At 44.6% G+C, this 16268-nt stretch overlaps 1 protein-coding gene across 1 annotated transcript in view; it reads right to left on the bottom strand.

Annotated features, from left to right (window-relative positions):
- Positions 1–12080, bottom strand: part of Deptor (DEP domain containing MTOR interacting protein) — a 157272-nt gene extending 145192 nt beyond the window's left edge. Inside the window, exon 1 of the mRNA XM_028871913.2 lies at positions 10907–12080. Coding sequence (XP_028727746.1) covers positions 10907–11034 — 128 coding nt within the window. The 5' untranslated portion in view covers positions 11035–12080. The remainder of the gene's footprint in view (positions 1–10906) is intronic.
- Positions 12081–16268: the final 4188 nt, after the last annotated feature.

Below are 16268 nucleotides of genomic sequence, written 5' to 3'. Positions count from 1 at the left end.
AGGAATAAAGTAAAAGTTTAAAACAACAGCTACATAGGAGAACAACTTCGTGAATGTTCACTGAGTGCTTACTAGGTAACTTCCCTTTTCTGGTGGTCTTACATGTGACAAAGTTCTTCGGCATGCTCTCCCTCCCTATACTGAGGGCCCTTCTACTGTCCCGGCATTGTGCCCCTGGCTCTCATAGCTAATTATGAGGAGATGAGACGCAGAAGTGTCTGTAGGCATGTTGGAAAAGCCTCTCACCTGACGACAATTACTCTACTCTTGGCACCTGTAGAGTCCAGACAGGAAAAACTGAGGGGACAAAGGCAGAGCAAGGAGCCCCTTCCCTGAGGGTCTCCCTAAATCTCATCAGATGAGTCAAGAATTCAAGGACAGTTGACAAAAACTGCCGTAAAGATTGCCGACTTAAGAGACTTACTTTTTTGTAGAGAGATTTCCAACAAGAATGCTAAAATAGCCCGGCGGTGGTGACGCATGCCTTTAATCCCAGCACTCGGGAGGCAGAGCCAGGCGGATCTCTGTGAGTTCGAGGCCAGCCTGGTCTACACAGCGAATTCCAAGAAAGGTGCAAAGCTACACAGAGAAACCCTGTCTCGAAAAACCAAAAAAAAAAAAAGCTAAAATAAGCCGGGCTAGTGGTGGTGCACGCCTTTAATCCCAGCACTCGGGAGGCAGAACCAGGTGGATCTCTGTGAGTTCAAGTCCAGCCTGGGCTACAGAGCGAGTTCCAAGACAAGCTCCAAAGCTACACAGAAAAACCCTGTCTCAGGAAAAAAAAAAAAAAAAAAAAAAAAAAAGAATGCTAAAATCGCAAGGGGTGTGCTGAAGTCCTAAGCTAGTTTATAACCTTAGGGCTGGTCTGACTCCTTTCCCAGATGTAAACCTACAATTTTCTGGGAACCTCACAAACTATAAACAGACTATAAAGAAGACTTTTGTTTATAGTAAAACTATCTTAGCTTCCTTTGCAACCCCTGTGCCCTAGGTTTACCTTAGCAGCTGTAAACCTATCCAGTGCACACCAGGAACCAGCCCCAGATCATTCACTCTCCTTAGCAACACTTTCCGATGTAACTTCAGAACCCACCGAAGTCACACACGGTCATTGCTAAGACACTCAAGCTGCTGCCTGAGATTCCCACAGCTGTGCTCTTGGGTGTGTACTAGGCTTCCTAAGGGCCTCTCCTTCTATTAATGCCCATGCTTAAACCAATGTCAAAATCTCTTAAAAATAAACTCTAATTCTGTTTCACGCCAACTCGTCCTGAAGTTCATTTCTGTGGCAAAGTGAAGAATCCAACTTTATTTGGTAGAAGTCTCTGAAAGAACTCATCAGTCTGTTATAGGCAGCAGGACATCATTGCCGTTGATGTATTATCTATTTAATTTTTTTGAATCAAGGTTCTACTCTGTAGACCAGGCTGGTCTGGAACTCACAGAGATCCACCTGCCTCTGTCTCCCAAATATTAGGATTAAAAGTGTGTGCCACAGACCCCAGTTTTGTCTTTGCTACAGCCTACTGGCTTCCTTTCTGCTACTCTGCCCAGTAGACCTAAGTGTTAAGACTTATGGTCACCTCTAAGGGTTCCTCTGGGACCTTCTGAAGGTCCTTAAGGAAGGGGCAAGTTCCTTGGGTTCAAATTCAACAGATTTCGAAGACCCTTAGAACATGCCTGTGGGATTCTCAGGAACCAGTTTGAATGTCTTTGCAATACCCATATATGTGTTTTCGGTAGGTTCTGAAGTTACATTTGAAAGTTCTACTACTTTGTTTCTGTCATAGAAGGAGTAACATTATAGAAAATGAGCAAGCTGTATTTATATATTTAGGATACACACATACACAGCAACATCAAAAAACAACAACAATTAAAAAAAGAGGCAGAAAGAAAGGAAGGAAGGAAGGAAGGAAGGAAGGAAGGAAGGAAGGAAGGAAGGAAGGAAGGAAGGAAGGAAGGGCTACTAGGGGATCTAAGTGCGATCACGGCTAGTTCCTGGTGTACAGTGAATAGGATCATGGCTGATATGATAACCCTAGGTCACAATTCTCCCCCCCACACACACACACCGAGACAGGGTTTCTCTGTGTAGCTTTGAGCCTTTCCTGGATCTCACTCTGTAGACCAGGCTGGCCTCGAACTCACAGAGATCCTCCTACCTCTGCCTCCCGAGTGCTGGGATTAAAGGCATGCGCCACCACCGCCCTTCTTTCTCTTTTTCCTAGACTGTGTGCTCTAATTCCTACTTCTCTTATCGGAGCTATCTGAGCATCCTCTTTGGCTCTATTCTGCACGCAGCCAGCCAGGCATCCCAGGATTCTGGAGGTTACGGGGAGAAGATTATGGAATTTAAGGACTACATGGTGAGAGCCTGCCTCAAACAGAGGAATGAATAAAGGAAAGCAACCTTAGGAGAACCATTCAGTATTTAGTGATCAGTCTCTCTTTCTCTCTCTCTCTCTCTCTCTCTCTCTCTCTCTCTCTCTCTCTCTGTGTGTGTGTGTGTGTGTGTGTGTGTGTGTGTGTGTGTGTGAAGGCAACAGCAAGAGGGTAAGAGTTTGAGAAAGCAGTCTGTTACAGAAAAAAAGCAAGTACATCCCACAGTTTAAAAGAACTACAATTGCCTACAACTTAGCTAAAACTCACTGTGTGGTGAATCCCTTTGTAGAAGCAGCCATTAGGGACTGACTGCCCATGCTTGCTCCAGATAAAAGACAATAACTGAAAAGTTTGCAACACTGTCTTAGTTTAGGTTGTTATTGCTGTGAAAACACACCATGACCACAGAAACTCTTATAAATAAAATGTTTAACTGGATGACTCCCTTACGGTTTCCGAGGTTTGGTCCATTATTATCAGGACAGGAAGCTTGGCGGCGTGCAGGCAGGTGCGGTGCTGGTAGCTAAGAGTCCTACATTTTGCAGGCAACAGGAAGTTGACTGACACTGGGCAGTATCCTGAGCATAGGAAACCTCAAAGCCCACCCCCACAGTGACACACTTCCTCCAATAAGGCCATACCCACTCCAACAAAGCCACACCTCCTAATAGTGCCACTCCCTATGAGCTTATGGGGGCCAATTACATTTAAACGACCACATTCCACTCCCTTAAGCTTGTAACAATATCATAATGCAAAATTCATTTAGTCCAACTTCAAAAGTCCCCATAGTCTAGAACAGTCTCAACAATGTTGTAAAGTCCAAAGTTCAAAGTCTATTCTGAGATTCATGAAATCTTTTAATTGTGATCACCTGTGAAAGTCAAAATCAAAAAGCAGATCACATACATATAATAGCACAGGATATACATTACCATTCCAAAATTCAGGGAAAGGAGCATATGAGGAAATACTAGACCAAAGCAAGGTCAAAAAGCAGCTGGGTAAACTCCAAATTGTGCATCTCCATGTCTCATGTCAAAATGCTCTTCAGATCTTCCATTCTGTTTATCTTTGTTGACTGCAACACATTTCTTTCCCTTGGGCTGGTTTTACTCCCTGTTAACCACTCTCCTTAGCAGGGTATTCCACCACGCTGGCATCTCTAACATCTTAGATTCTCCAAGACAATCCAGGGTTCAACTGCAGAGCTTCATGCCATGGCCTCTCTACTAGGCTGCCATTCAGGGACACCCCTGACACATGCCTGGCCTCAGTGGCTTTTTTCCAAATCTCCTTTCTTCTCTCCCTAACTCTAAAGCAAGAACCATGTGGCCAAAGCTGCCAAGTTCTGCTGCTTGCTGGGGCTGGAACAAGGGCCTCCTTGTTCAGTTACATCTTCACCAACTTTCTGACTTTCACTGCCTAAGCTTGGCTGTCCTAAAACTCTTGCTCTATAGACCAGGCTGGCCTCAATCTCAAGAGATCTGCCAGCCTCTGCCTTCCGAGTGCTGGAATTAAATGTGTGCCCCACCACACCCAGCCCTAAGCTTTTCTTTAATTCCTTTTCACAAGTTGGAAACTTAGCTGGATAAGGTCTTGCCCTGAGGTCACCACTCCCTTTATTCCATTTCTTAATCCATTTATCTCTTTGAACACAGGATTTAGCTACATTCCACTTCTTGGAGATCTTTTTCTCCTCAAAATCTACTTTTTGTAATTTACCTTTCTCAGCTTGCTCCTTTTCATTATAAATCTTCACTAGAGTTACCACTTATAACCACACGACAGAGTACATATTAGGCTGTTTTGAGATTTTTTTTCTGCCAATGGAATAATCCAAAACTCTTCACTTTAGCCTCAAGCAGACTTTTCGGACAAGGGCAAAAGGCAGCCACTTTCTTCACCAAAATATCACAAGAATGATCCCTAGGCAACATACTAAAATTCTCCTCTGAAACCTCCTGAATGAGCCCCTGATAGTTTAAATAATTCTTAGTACCCCTGTCTTCCATGCTCCTACTAGTATGGCCCATTAAGCAGTGCTTAAAGCATTCTACTGTTTTCATAACCCCAAGTACCAAAGTCAAAATTTCTCAATATAGTCTTAATTAAATTACCCTCTCTACCCATTCCAAGCTCATGGGCAGTGGAACCCACTCTGTTTATCTTTGCATTTAAATGACTACGGATTTAGCATTCACACAGTCCAAGTCAGTCAAAATCATGTGGCATGGAAGACTCACTTTAATTTCAGTGGACAAAAGGAAAAAAAATCTGTTTCATCAAAACACAAATACTTCCAGGAGTAGATCAGATTTCCACAGACAATTTGCAAAAGTTGTCATACTAGAATGTGAGAGTCTCAGATACATGAGTTTTGAAAATGTTTTAGCATAATATATATAACTTTTTGTGTGATGTATATGTGTGTGTGTGGTCCCTGTACATGCAGAGGCCAGAGGAATATATTGGGTGTCCTGCTCTTAGTTTTTTTTTTTCTTTGAGATAATGATCCTCCTGTCTCCATCCCAACAGAGCTGGAGTTATAGGTTTGCATGCAAACACAGCCAGTTTTTTAACATGGATACCAGAGAGCTGAACTCGGGTCCTGGTGCTTGGGCAGCAAATATTCTTCTTACCACTGAGGGACTTCTTTAGCCCTAGAACCATCATTCCTGACCCTCTGTCATCACTACTCAGGAAGAGCAATTAAACCCCACATAAGGGCACAGATTCTCAACTCCACCGCTTCCTGTGTGAATAACCTCTAGTCAGTTAGTTTAAATGTACAGTGTTCTCCTCTGTAAAGTAAGGGTGATAGGACATGTTAGGGACATTAATGACACTAATATGTCAGGCCTGGTGACTCACACCTGAATCTTATCACTTGGGAAGATTGCTATAAGATTGTTCAAGGTCAAGTTCAAGATCATTTTGGGCTACATGTCTCAAACAACAAAAAAAACAAATAAAAGCATTAATATTCAAAGCACTTAGAAGAGTCCTTCACAAGTAAAAATAATGTCATATAAACATCATCATCATTATTATATTTATTACTTTCTTAAGATAGGACCCAGGCTGACCTCTAACTTACTATGTAGCCCAGACAGTTCTTGAACCCTGGGATCTCTTGCCTTCTTTCTAGCGCTAGAATTATAGGCTGGTAGTGTTGTTTTTATTGTATTTCCTACCATAACTACCAAGAGATAGTACTGTGGAACTTCTTTGACAATACACAGAAATGCAAACCTTTCTTTATAAGTATTTCTGGGACCAGCCTTTTAAAGAAACATGAGGTGGAATTTAGATGTTATTATTGGTGTCAGAGTTGAGACAATGAATTCACATAAAATAAAACATAATAAAATAAAATAACTAAGGATCTGGAAAATCATAGAATAAAATATGACTGATGTAAGTGATTGGTATGTGGCTGATAATCTTCAAATCAGAAACATTCTGAGCTTTTCCTGAGACATCTTTCTCTGTTCTGACATCAATAAGACATTGGAGTGTGTGTGAACTGTCAACACCATCTAGCATGTCAACAATGTCACATTTCCAAATTAGTGATAAGTTTTATTGTATTCTTTTGGCCAATTCAAAAGCTTTAAGCAGGGGCAAGGAGATGTCTCAGGGTTTAAGAGTGCTTGAAGCTCTTACAGAGGACCCAAGTTTGGTTCCCAGCACAAACTTTAGGCAGATCACAGCCACTTACAAGTCCCATTCCAGGAGGAGTCAACACTTCTGGCCTCCTCAGTCACCTGCACCCACATGCATGCACACACACAAACTTAAAAATAAAACACATCTTTTTTTTTTAAGTGTTAGTCTCTCACAGAGTATAGCCATACAGCTTTTATAATTGTCCGAGTATTCAATTTCTCAGAAAGGCATCATATTTCCTTTTCTTTTCTCCACCTCCATTCTGAGCATGCTTTCCCTCTCCTTCTATGATGTACTACTCCATGGCCATATTGTCACTTCCTGTCTCCGCCTCTCAAGCACTGCAATTGCAGGCATGCGCCACCATGCCTGGCTCCAAATGCATCTTTAAGATGCAAAAAAAAACGTGGAAAAGAACTGGGCAAGATGATCCATCAAGCGGAACTCAAGCCTGGTGCTTGGGCTGAGAACAGGGTGGGTAGATTCTAAGTCCTAGGGAAGAAACTACTATTATTATCCTGCTAAAAGGACATAAGATTAAAATCCTCTCTAAGGACTCATCTTAATACCCACATATCAATGCAGCCCTTAACCCCCATTGATGCTTCTTACAGTAGATGGTGATCAATACACGGACTCACCCTGGTCAGTGCTCAGCCCCAGATTCGATATCTCTGTCACGCCACCTACGCTCACGGTTCAGGTATCATGGAGGAAGAGCCAGAGGGAGAGAGAGAGGCTACACCAGAGACTTCTGAAGATGTGGCAGCCCACTGCACTCATGAGCAACTCACAGTAGCCGTGACTGTGCAAGACCCACACAAGCTCAAGCTACCTAAAAAATCCCACCGAGGATGGGGGAGGGGCTCACGAAATCCTCCTCCAACACCCCAGCTGAGGAACTATTGTCAGTTTATGGCTGCTTGGGGAGGGAGACTCAGTTTTCTTCAGTGATGCAGCCCCAGGGGGATTACCCATGCCAATTTCTGGCAGAATTAAGTGGACTCGGCTTAAAAAAGAATACTTGAAATTGGGAAGGAAAAAAAAAATGGGGGAATCTATGGGAGAGTTGAAGAGGAGAAGAGGGGGTGGATTTGATCCAAACATATTATGGGCATGTATAAAATCCTCAAACAATCAAAATAAAAAAGATCTGGGCAAGGAAGGGAATTCTTTTAAGATGAAGGAAGAGCGTGAAGGGAATTAGGAGAAGGTCCTACTGAAAAAGAAAGCAGAGTGTGTATGTGGTAACTTCTGTTGTCCTTATGCAACCAACTGCAAAAAAGTGTCGGCACCATGCAGCCAGCCCCCAGCTCTGCAGCGGGAACTCCCAGATCGCAACAGTCTTCCCGACTCATTGCTTTTTTTGTACACAGCTCTTTCCATGTTGGACCCCACTTTATCCAACAACACAATCTGATGGTGGAGGATCTTATCCCCAGTCTACCGGGAAAGGTGCTAAGCAAGGGCTGCTGGGGTTCACCGGCTTGCCCCCAAGAGAACACACTACAAAAATAGAAAAGAAAAGGAGGTAAGCATGGTTGCTCCCCACCGATAATCCCAGAACTTGGGAGGCTGAGGCAGAAGGATGTCTGTCATAAGTTCTAGGCCAGACTGGGCTATGAATGTATAGAGTACAGCCCTATCTCCAAAGAGTGGAAAAGAAGTTGAACAGAAATCAAGCTGGAATGCTGGGATTAAAGGCGTGTGCCACCACTGCCCCGGGTGATTTCCTCCCTTTTCATCACCTGCCCCTTGCTGTGAAGACCCAGAAGTAATGGAACAGTAGAAAGACAAAGACTGGGTAACCTGCAGTGGGTGTGAAGCAATCAGAGGCCGAAAACGTGGTCCCCACTAAATGTCAGGAATCCTACAAGATGAGGACAGTTGGAACAGAAGAATCCATTCTGGCAGTGACAGTCAGGATGGCCAGACACCTGGCCCTCCATTAATTAGGACACCAGGCATATGGCCACTTCAGTCACTAAAGTCTAAATATTATGTAACTTTGCCACCCAGGCTGGCCTCAAACCTCACTGTGTACCCAAGGGTTTTGAACCCTTTCTGCCTCTAACTCCAGAAGTGCTGGAATTATAGACATGAGCCACTATGGCGAGCCTAAGAGATGGCTCAGTAGAAAAAGGTGCTTGCTGTGAACTCCTGGCAACCTGAATTTGATCCTGGAACTTATGTAAACACGGAAGAAACAGCTCCTGAAATTTGTCCTTCGACCTCTACATTGGCACTGCTGTACACATAACCCCCACACATAAGAATTATTTATGTTGGGCAGTGGTGGAGTATGCCTTTAATCCCAGCACTCAGGAGGCAGAGCCAGGTGGATCTCTGTGAGTTTGAGGCCAGCCTGGGCTACCAAGTGAGTTCCAGGAAAGGCGCAAAGCTACACAGAGAAACACTGTCTTGAAAAGCCAAATCAAAAAAAAATTATTTAATTGCTTTAAAATAGTTGAAATAAAAGTGAAATTGAATTCTTCAAATCAATTTTAAATGGTTAATATTTGCTCAGTTTTTTTGTTTTGTTTTGTTTTGTTTTGTTTTGTTTTGTTTTGTTTTGTTTTTTAAAAATAGGGCCTTGCTGGCCTAATACTTATTATATAGGCTAGGCTAACTTCAAACTAGTCCCCATCCCCATCCCCATCCCCCAAGAGCTGGGATTGCAGGTGCATACCATCATACTCAAATATGGATGTGACATCTCAGCCCTTCCCCAAACTGAAACAGTGTCTTTTAAATCCCCCTTCTCTAAAGAGGATACTGAGGCAAGAGAGGAAGTCAGTTGTCCCAAAGTCACAGAAGTATCACATGGTAGAGGCATAGGGAGAAAACCCACAGCAGTCTGGTCTGACATCCTGTGCTCTTATCAACCACCCAGACCTTCTACATTTTACCAGCCTGGAAGTCAAGTATGATTGCGCAGAGACCTGTAACACCAATTCATTCCAGCAGGCCCCTGCAGATTGCTCACTAATGCAGGAAGCCCGAGTCAGATTCTCAAAAGCACCCCAAGAAATATTTTCATCTTCATGGCTACTTTACAGATGAGGAAGTAGCTCAGACGAGAACATTCATTTTTTCCAAGCTCGGCTACACTGGCGAATGACCACATGGTGTGTATCAACACCTATGTAGGGACTAACTCCACGTAATCCACGGAATTAACACTGCAAGGTAAATTCCACTGTTAACTCATCCTTCTCACCTAAAGAGCTTGTCCAAGGCCCTATTCTAACTAAGCAAAGGGCAAGGCCAGGATTCAGTCTGGCTCAAAGTCCTCCTCAAAACAAAGTCATGGTAACACTAGGCTACATGGAGGAGGAACAGAAATTCCAACCCAGATCTAACCCGTGGTCAGAACCTATTTCCCCTTAGGTCTGCAGAACTGTGGCTGGAAAGCCTGCAAAGTGCTTTCTCTGGGGAAGGTACATTTAAGGAGCAGCATCTTGAAGGAGGGCGTGCTTTGGGGACACAATCATGTTAGTAAAAGAAATAAAAAGTAAGGAATCCCCATCCCAGGGAAGCTTTTCCAAACAGCAATGCAGTAAATGAGCAAGGCATTAAACTATTAAGAAAATCAGATTAAATCAGATAAGCTTTACATCATCTTCTTCATTAAAACATACTCTTGATGAAGGAAAACAGGTTTTTAATTCCCTGTCATTTCGGCCACACACTTGAAATTCAACAGGGAACCAAAATGCGTAATTTTCCTTCTGTCACACTAGCCGATCATCCCGACTCTGAACAGCTACTTCCTCAAACTGAGCCCTGCAAAGCCCAGTAGTGGTTTACCAGACCTCCAGGGACCTTCGCAAAAAATTCTCCCTCAAGTCTTGAAATAGACATTTAGAAACCGAAATAAGCCAGGAAAGAAAAAGAAAAAAAAAATCAAGACAAGAACCAGGGGGAACTAGCGCACCTCTTTCTGGTTCGTTTTGGCAAAAACGCCGCAGAGCCGGATTCATTCTAACTGGCCATCTGATTTATGACCACAATATCTGCAGCTGCGGAAGCACAACTCTCAAGCATATGCCCGAGAAAAAAAGGAACAGGAAGCGATGGGAATAGCGAGGGAGCCCTGGAGGTCAGTGCTTGTTCCTGGATTTGTAAGATTGGGCAAGTGATAATTCTAGGAAAAAGTGCGGGGCGATCGGCCAACTCCAGGGTCCCAAACGTGGGCCCCGAACAAGGTACTTTCACGCCCCCTTGTGGACCCAAGTGACAACTGACGACGTGCCAATTAAGGGAGAGGTAAAGGGCTCAGACACGTTCTCCCAAGACGAGCCTTCAGCGCAACCCCTCAAGGGACTCGCAGAGATCCGCCCGGTTTCACATATAAGTAAACTGAGGCTCAAGGAAGGGAAGCATGCCTTGCTCCCAAAAAGGAAAGCTGAACTGAAGGCCATCGTGAAGCTAGTGCCTTTTATCTGGACGTTCAGGGGCTGGGGTCCGATCCGACTCTTCTTTTCGAACCGAGCAGGCTCCAGGCTGTCATCAGGGAAACCTGGCACGGGGTCGGCGCGCACTGAGTGGTGGCCAGTCCGCGGGACGCAGGGCTGCAGAAGCCCAAGCTAGGGCGCAGCCTGCACCATGCGTTCCCGGTTCCCCGGCATCGGTCCCTGCAGCCTTCCTGGAGCTGCTCGTCCCGGGGCTGCAGCCGCCCGGCACTCGCGCGGCTCGAACCAACCATCCCACGCGCCCGCCACGGTCCCGGCGCCCCGCGAGCCACCGAGCCTGCCACGAGCCAGATCGCTCCTGCTCTCCGGTCCGCGGCGGGCACCGCTAGCAGTGCAACCAACAGGGAGCCCACCGACCGAGCGCCTCTCCTTACCGGAGCTGCTCCCCGGTCACCAGGACTTCAGCCATGCGTTCCAGCTCTCTCTGGTGCGCCCCGCCACTCCCGCTGGTGTTGCTGTCGCTGCCACCGCTGCTGCCGCCGCCGCTGCTGCCCTCCTCCATGCTCCCGACCGCGCGGCTGCCACTCTGCCTTTGCCGTCCCGCCGGGTGCCTGGCGTTCGGATCAGGCTGCCCTCGCCGAAGCCGCCCCGGCCATCTTTGTTCCTGGCGGCCCCGTGGCTCAGACGCGATTGGCTGGTGAGGGAATCCCTGCAGGCAGGCTGAAGATTTCGGCGAGTCCGGCCCTGGAACTTCGGCGTGGGGGCGTGGCCTGGCCGCTCTCGTGGCCCGGGGGCGGGGCCAAGGAGAAAAATATAAACACCAAGGCGGGGCAGTGAGCTGTGCGTTTCTTGAGGAGGTTGAGTGTTTCCTTTTATATTCCTTTTTTTTTTTTTTCACTTCCAAACTCGTGCTGGGGAATTTTGCATTTTTATTGTACTTTCCGTAGCCGTGTTGCAGAGACTAAAAACGAGAACAATCGAGGATGTCGCTGAAGGGCATTCCGCTCTTCCTGACCACCTTCCCTGTGGACAACCTTAGAGTGGAGTCAATAAAGCATCTTGGCCTGCGGTTCAAAAAGACTAAGAATCTGGCCTCATTGCTGTGATCTCCTACCTAAATGCTCTTAATCCCTTCTTGCAATAATTGTTGCTAGCACCTGTCGACACCTGGTGCGTTAAAGATGTTTCACGTAGGTTGTTGCCTTGCTTAATTTCCAGAAGATCATAATCTGAGCATTGCCTTCCTTTAACATGCAGAAGGCGACTCGAAGGAGTGAGGTAACTTGTCTCGCGCAAGCAGGCAAGGCCATTCTAGATTCTTAGCCTTTGTTTTAAAACAACTGCATCTTTCCAGGCGTGGGGACACACCGATGTTCCCAGAACTCCAGAAGATGAGGCAGGTGGATTGTGAGTGAACCAGATATAAAGACACCTTGTCTCATAAAACAAACTAAAGCAAACAAACGCGGTTCACCTAACAAAATAGAGCAATACAGTAAGCTTTTAGAAGAGTGGAGTTAAAGACGTTTGAATGGCAAAACTGGTCTAAAATGTTCATAAAAAAATGGGTTGGCATCATCCCTTTTCATTTTTGGTTTGTAAACTTCCGCATAGCTGCAATTCGGATTGTGTCTTTCATGGTCGAATAAATATTTTGAAGTGTCTTTGAATTTCCCTTCTGTAAGATCCAGGCGCGTGTGTCTGTGTACCTTGTCACAAGTACTGTGACAACAGTAGCCGTGACAAACTGCCGATGCATACCACAACACATGCTACCATGAATGTTACTTGACCTTCCTGAAGACTACTTACTGGGCACAAAAATAGAACATTTAGCACTTTGCACAGCCCAGTCATTGGTAAACAAAACCACTATCGTCCCATTTTAAGAGACTGATTACAATAGGTTATTTGAGATAGACTCTTTCTGTGTAGCCCAGGTTGACAGCAAACTCATGATCCCCCTGCCTCGGTCTCCCACGTTCTGGCATTGTAAGCACTGAACATCATGCTCTGCTCTATTTTTTTTTTCCCAAAGGAGAACTCACATTCGTCTTTTCTAGTGCTCTGAGAAGACCAGTCCTCACGGTTTGCTGGAGTATTGCAAAGGTTTGTTGAGCCTTTATTTATGTTTGTGCTTTACCTGACTCCATAAACCTTTTTTGTAGTGTTTAATTTATCCTCACAAAACCCTGCTAGGTCTTAGTTTGTCTAAGTTTCACAACTAGGAAGTGAGGCAGCCCTTCCATGCTTAGTCTTAGATTTTTCAAGACTATGATCAGCCACATTCCAGAAAGGAAATAACTCCCTTTACTAGAATATCTTAGGCAACCCTTCTGCCAAAAGAAATTATTTACACTTATTAACTTTTATAAACAGACAGTATTTTGAAAGATGGACCAAAAGAGACAGCTTTTAGTGAAATATGATTCTAAGTCCCGTTTTGATAGTGTGGACATCGAGTAATGGAGGTAGGTGGCCTAAACTTAGTGAGAGTAACAGCTGTCTGTTTCTCAAGTTTTTTGTTTGTGTTTGGTTTTTCAAGATAAGGTTTCTCTGTGTAGCCCGGCTGTCCTGGAACTCAGAGGTCTGCCTGTCTTTGCCTCCTGAGTGCCAGGATCAAAGGTGTGCAGCACCACGCCCAGCTGTTGTTTCTCATGTTTTAAATCTTATACTTACTACAGAGAATTGAGAAGGTTTTTTTTTTGGGGGGGGTGGTCATGGGCTTTTCACTCAACTGTGCAATCTTGATGCTCATACTATTATTGTCTAACTTTATAATCTTATACTAATCACTAAATCTCTTCTCAATTTCCTATTGATAAAACAAGAAGAATAATTTTTATTACTTTCTAGGGATGGTCTTTAACATTCATCAAATAATAGTTTCATTAAATAAAAATTTGAAGATCCATTTTAGAAACAAAATTTTGTACATTTATGATTTTAAAAAATCACCATAATTTAAGGCTAAAAATTTTCAGGTCAGAAAAATACCTGACCTGAAAGGGAGAGTAACTTTTAATTTTATCTTTAGATTCAACTTTTTTTTTTTTTCTTTTTTTTTTTTTGGTTTTTCGAGACAGGGTTTCTCTGTGTAGCTTTGCGCCTTTCCTGGAGCTCACTTGGTAGCCCAGGTTGGCCTCGAACTTACAGAGATCCGCCTGGCTCTGCCTCCCGAGTGCTGGGATTAAAGGCGTGCGCCACCACCGCCCGGCTTAGATTTAACTTTTTGAGACAGAATCTCATGTAGCCAAGGCTGGCCTTGAACTCCTGATTTTCCTGCTTCCACTTCCCAAGTGCTGCTGGGCCTGCGTATTTTTCTTGAAATCCCCTCCCATTTTTTTTTTTTTTTTTTTTTTGTGTGTGTGCGTGTGTGTTGTATGTGTGTGTGGTGGGTGCTGGTGATGTGTATGTATGTGTGTTCCGTGGTGTGTGTACGTGTTCAGTGGTGGTGGTTTGTGTGCCTGTGAAGATATCTGTAGATAATGAGAGTTGGTTTGCTGTTATGTATTAAGGTTTAGGCTTTCACTTGAGACATGGAACACATCTTACTCCACCGCTGAAGACACTCTTCTAATAGTGAACTGACTCCCGGGGACAAATAGGTCCCAATGGCTGTCACTGTGAGTCCTGGAGCAACAATGCCTGTGACTAATGACAGAAGACAGAAGGGCATTGCTGTGGCAATTCATCCCACACCAAAGTTTTGGAAGAGCTGAGAATCCTCACAGACTTTGGATTGGTTCCTGACTCCACTTGCAAGCTGCTTGTCTTCTCAGAATTTCTATTCTCAAAGGGAAAGGTTATACACCACCAGCCCCATTGGTTATCGAGGGCATTAAATGAAATTTAGTTAAGTATTACAGGTGGGAACTATTAAGTGTGCGCCATGTTTTCCAGCTCTCCCCACTCAGCCCTTTTGATGCCTTCTGGGCGTTTTGGTGCTTTGAGATCAATATCAAAGTCTGGATAGGGAAGGTCCTGGGGTGTGTGTGTGTGTGTGTGTGTGTGTGTGTGTGTGTGTGTGTCCGTCCATCTAAGCAATCAAAGTGTAATATTTTGGTGAAATATAAGATAGATAAATTAAGTAAAAAGGCATACTTAACACATGCCCAAACCTTATGGGGATAAATACTTTATAAGATTGCTATGAACGTTTCTGAGTGATTTCTCTCAATAACAAACAGTATGTCTCCATTTTTCACTGAGGATAGTGGCCACTCCCTGGTCAACCATATTTTGAGCAGTGCTGGTGTTATGAACTCTTCCCAAAGGCGAGTCACAAAGTGAAGAGATGAACTTGAATTACTAAAAATGCAAGTGTAGTGTCAGCCCTCAAGCTGAATGATAGGTTAGATGTTATCTAGGCTTGGTGGTGCACACTGGAATCCCGGCATTTGGAAGACAGAAGGAAGGTCAGCAGTTCAAGGTCAACCTTAGATACATAGCAAGTTCAAGATTAGCCTGGAATACACGACATCCTGCCTCAAAAACAAACTAACAAAAACTATGGCTGTTGCTTCTAAGAGTCTGTCTGTCTCACTTCTGCTTGATGCCAATTGTTAGAGTCTGTGAGAAGTCCTGTGAAAGAACACCAGACATGGTGCATCCAACCATAGTGCTTACTATCTTGAGAGTAAAGGTACCAGCATGCTGGGGCCGAGCATCAAACACAAAGGCAAAAACGGCAACCCCAAGAAAAGCTTGCAGGCTCTTCTATACACAACTAAAGGAATTTTAACAGCAGTATGATCATTCTACCTAGGATTGGCTTACGCAAGTGGCAATCATATTAGTACATTTCTAATTGGTTAGGGCTAGCAGGGGTGGGCTAAGGCTATAGCTTTTCCGTTCTTGGGCAAGTCTAGACAAGTCCCAGGCTATGCCCTTATTTGGCTATTACCTGTGGGAGCAGAGGGAGAGGTTTGGCCCAGGCAATGGTGCAGTTCCCCTTGTTTCAAGAGGCAAGAACTGAGGCCTAGTTCTTAATTGAGTTATTAGAAGCCTGTCATGGTACTTGCCTGGCCTTCTCACTAATGAGATGCCTTCTGTCTGCCGTCTCTCTGGGCTCTACTTCACAAGTTATACTTACCTATGAATTTACGTTTTCTTAAAAACCTGTTTAATTCTATTTTAGTAGGTGTGTGTGTGTGTGTGTGTGTGTGTGTGTGTGTGTGTGTGTAGGTGTGTGTGTAGGTGTGGGTGGGTGGGTGGGTGTGCGCACACGCATGCACGCACGTGGAGAGGAGATGACAGCTTGCTGGAGTTAGTTCTTTCCTTCTACCATGTCAGACCCGGGAACTAAACTCAGGTTCTCAGGCTTGGCATCCAATGCTTTTACCATCTAAGCCGTCTCCTTACCCTCTGAATTTACATCTTCTTATAAAAGGGTTAGAGTGTTCTCAAACATGAACGGAAGTCCTGATTCTTTCACCACCATACTTGTGTCTGATTTTGTGAATAGAAGAAATGGATGGTTTAGAATTTCCTCTCCAATATATGCGCAGAGGGCCTGGTACATGTTGCCTCAGTCTCTGTGAGCTCTTCTGAGCTTTGCTCAGATTGATTTGGAGGGGTCTTGTTTTCTTGGTGCGCCCCCCCCATCCCCTCTGGCTCTGACACTCCTCCTTCTTAGGGCTCTCTGAGCTCTGTAGGGAGGGATTTGATGGATTGATGAATACATCCCACTTAGGACAGAGTGTTATCCTGTCTAAATATTTTTCTTGCTAGATCTGTCGAGAGGGGGGCTAGTCTTTAACAAAATGATTGTAAGAACTGGGAACGTATCCTAGT

This window comes from Peromyscus leucopus, chromosome 20, assembly GCF_004664715.2.
Source record: "Peromyscus leucopus breed LL Stock chromosome 20, UCI_PerLeu_2.1, whole genome shotgun sequence".
NCBI lineage: Eukaryota > Metazoa > Chordata > Mammalia > Rodentia > Cricetidae > Peromyscus > Peromyscus leucopus.
Note: the sequence above shows the minus strand (reverse complement) of the source record. Positions and strands in the feature narration are given on the sequence as shown.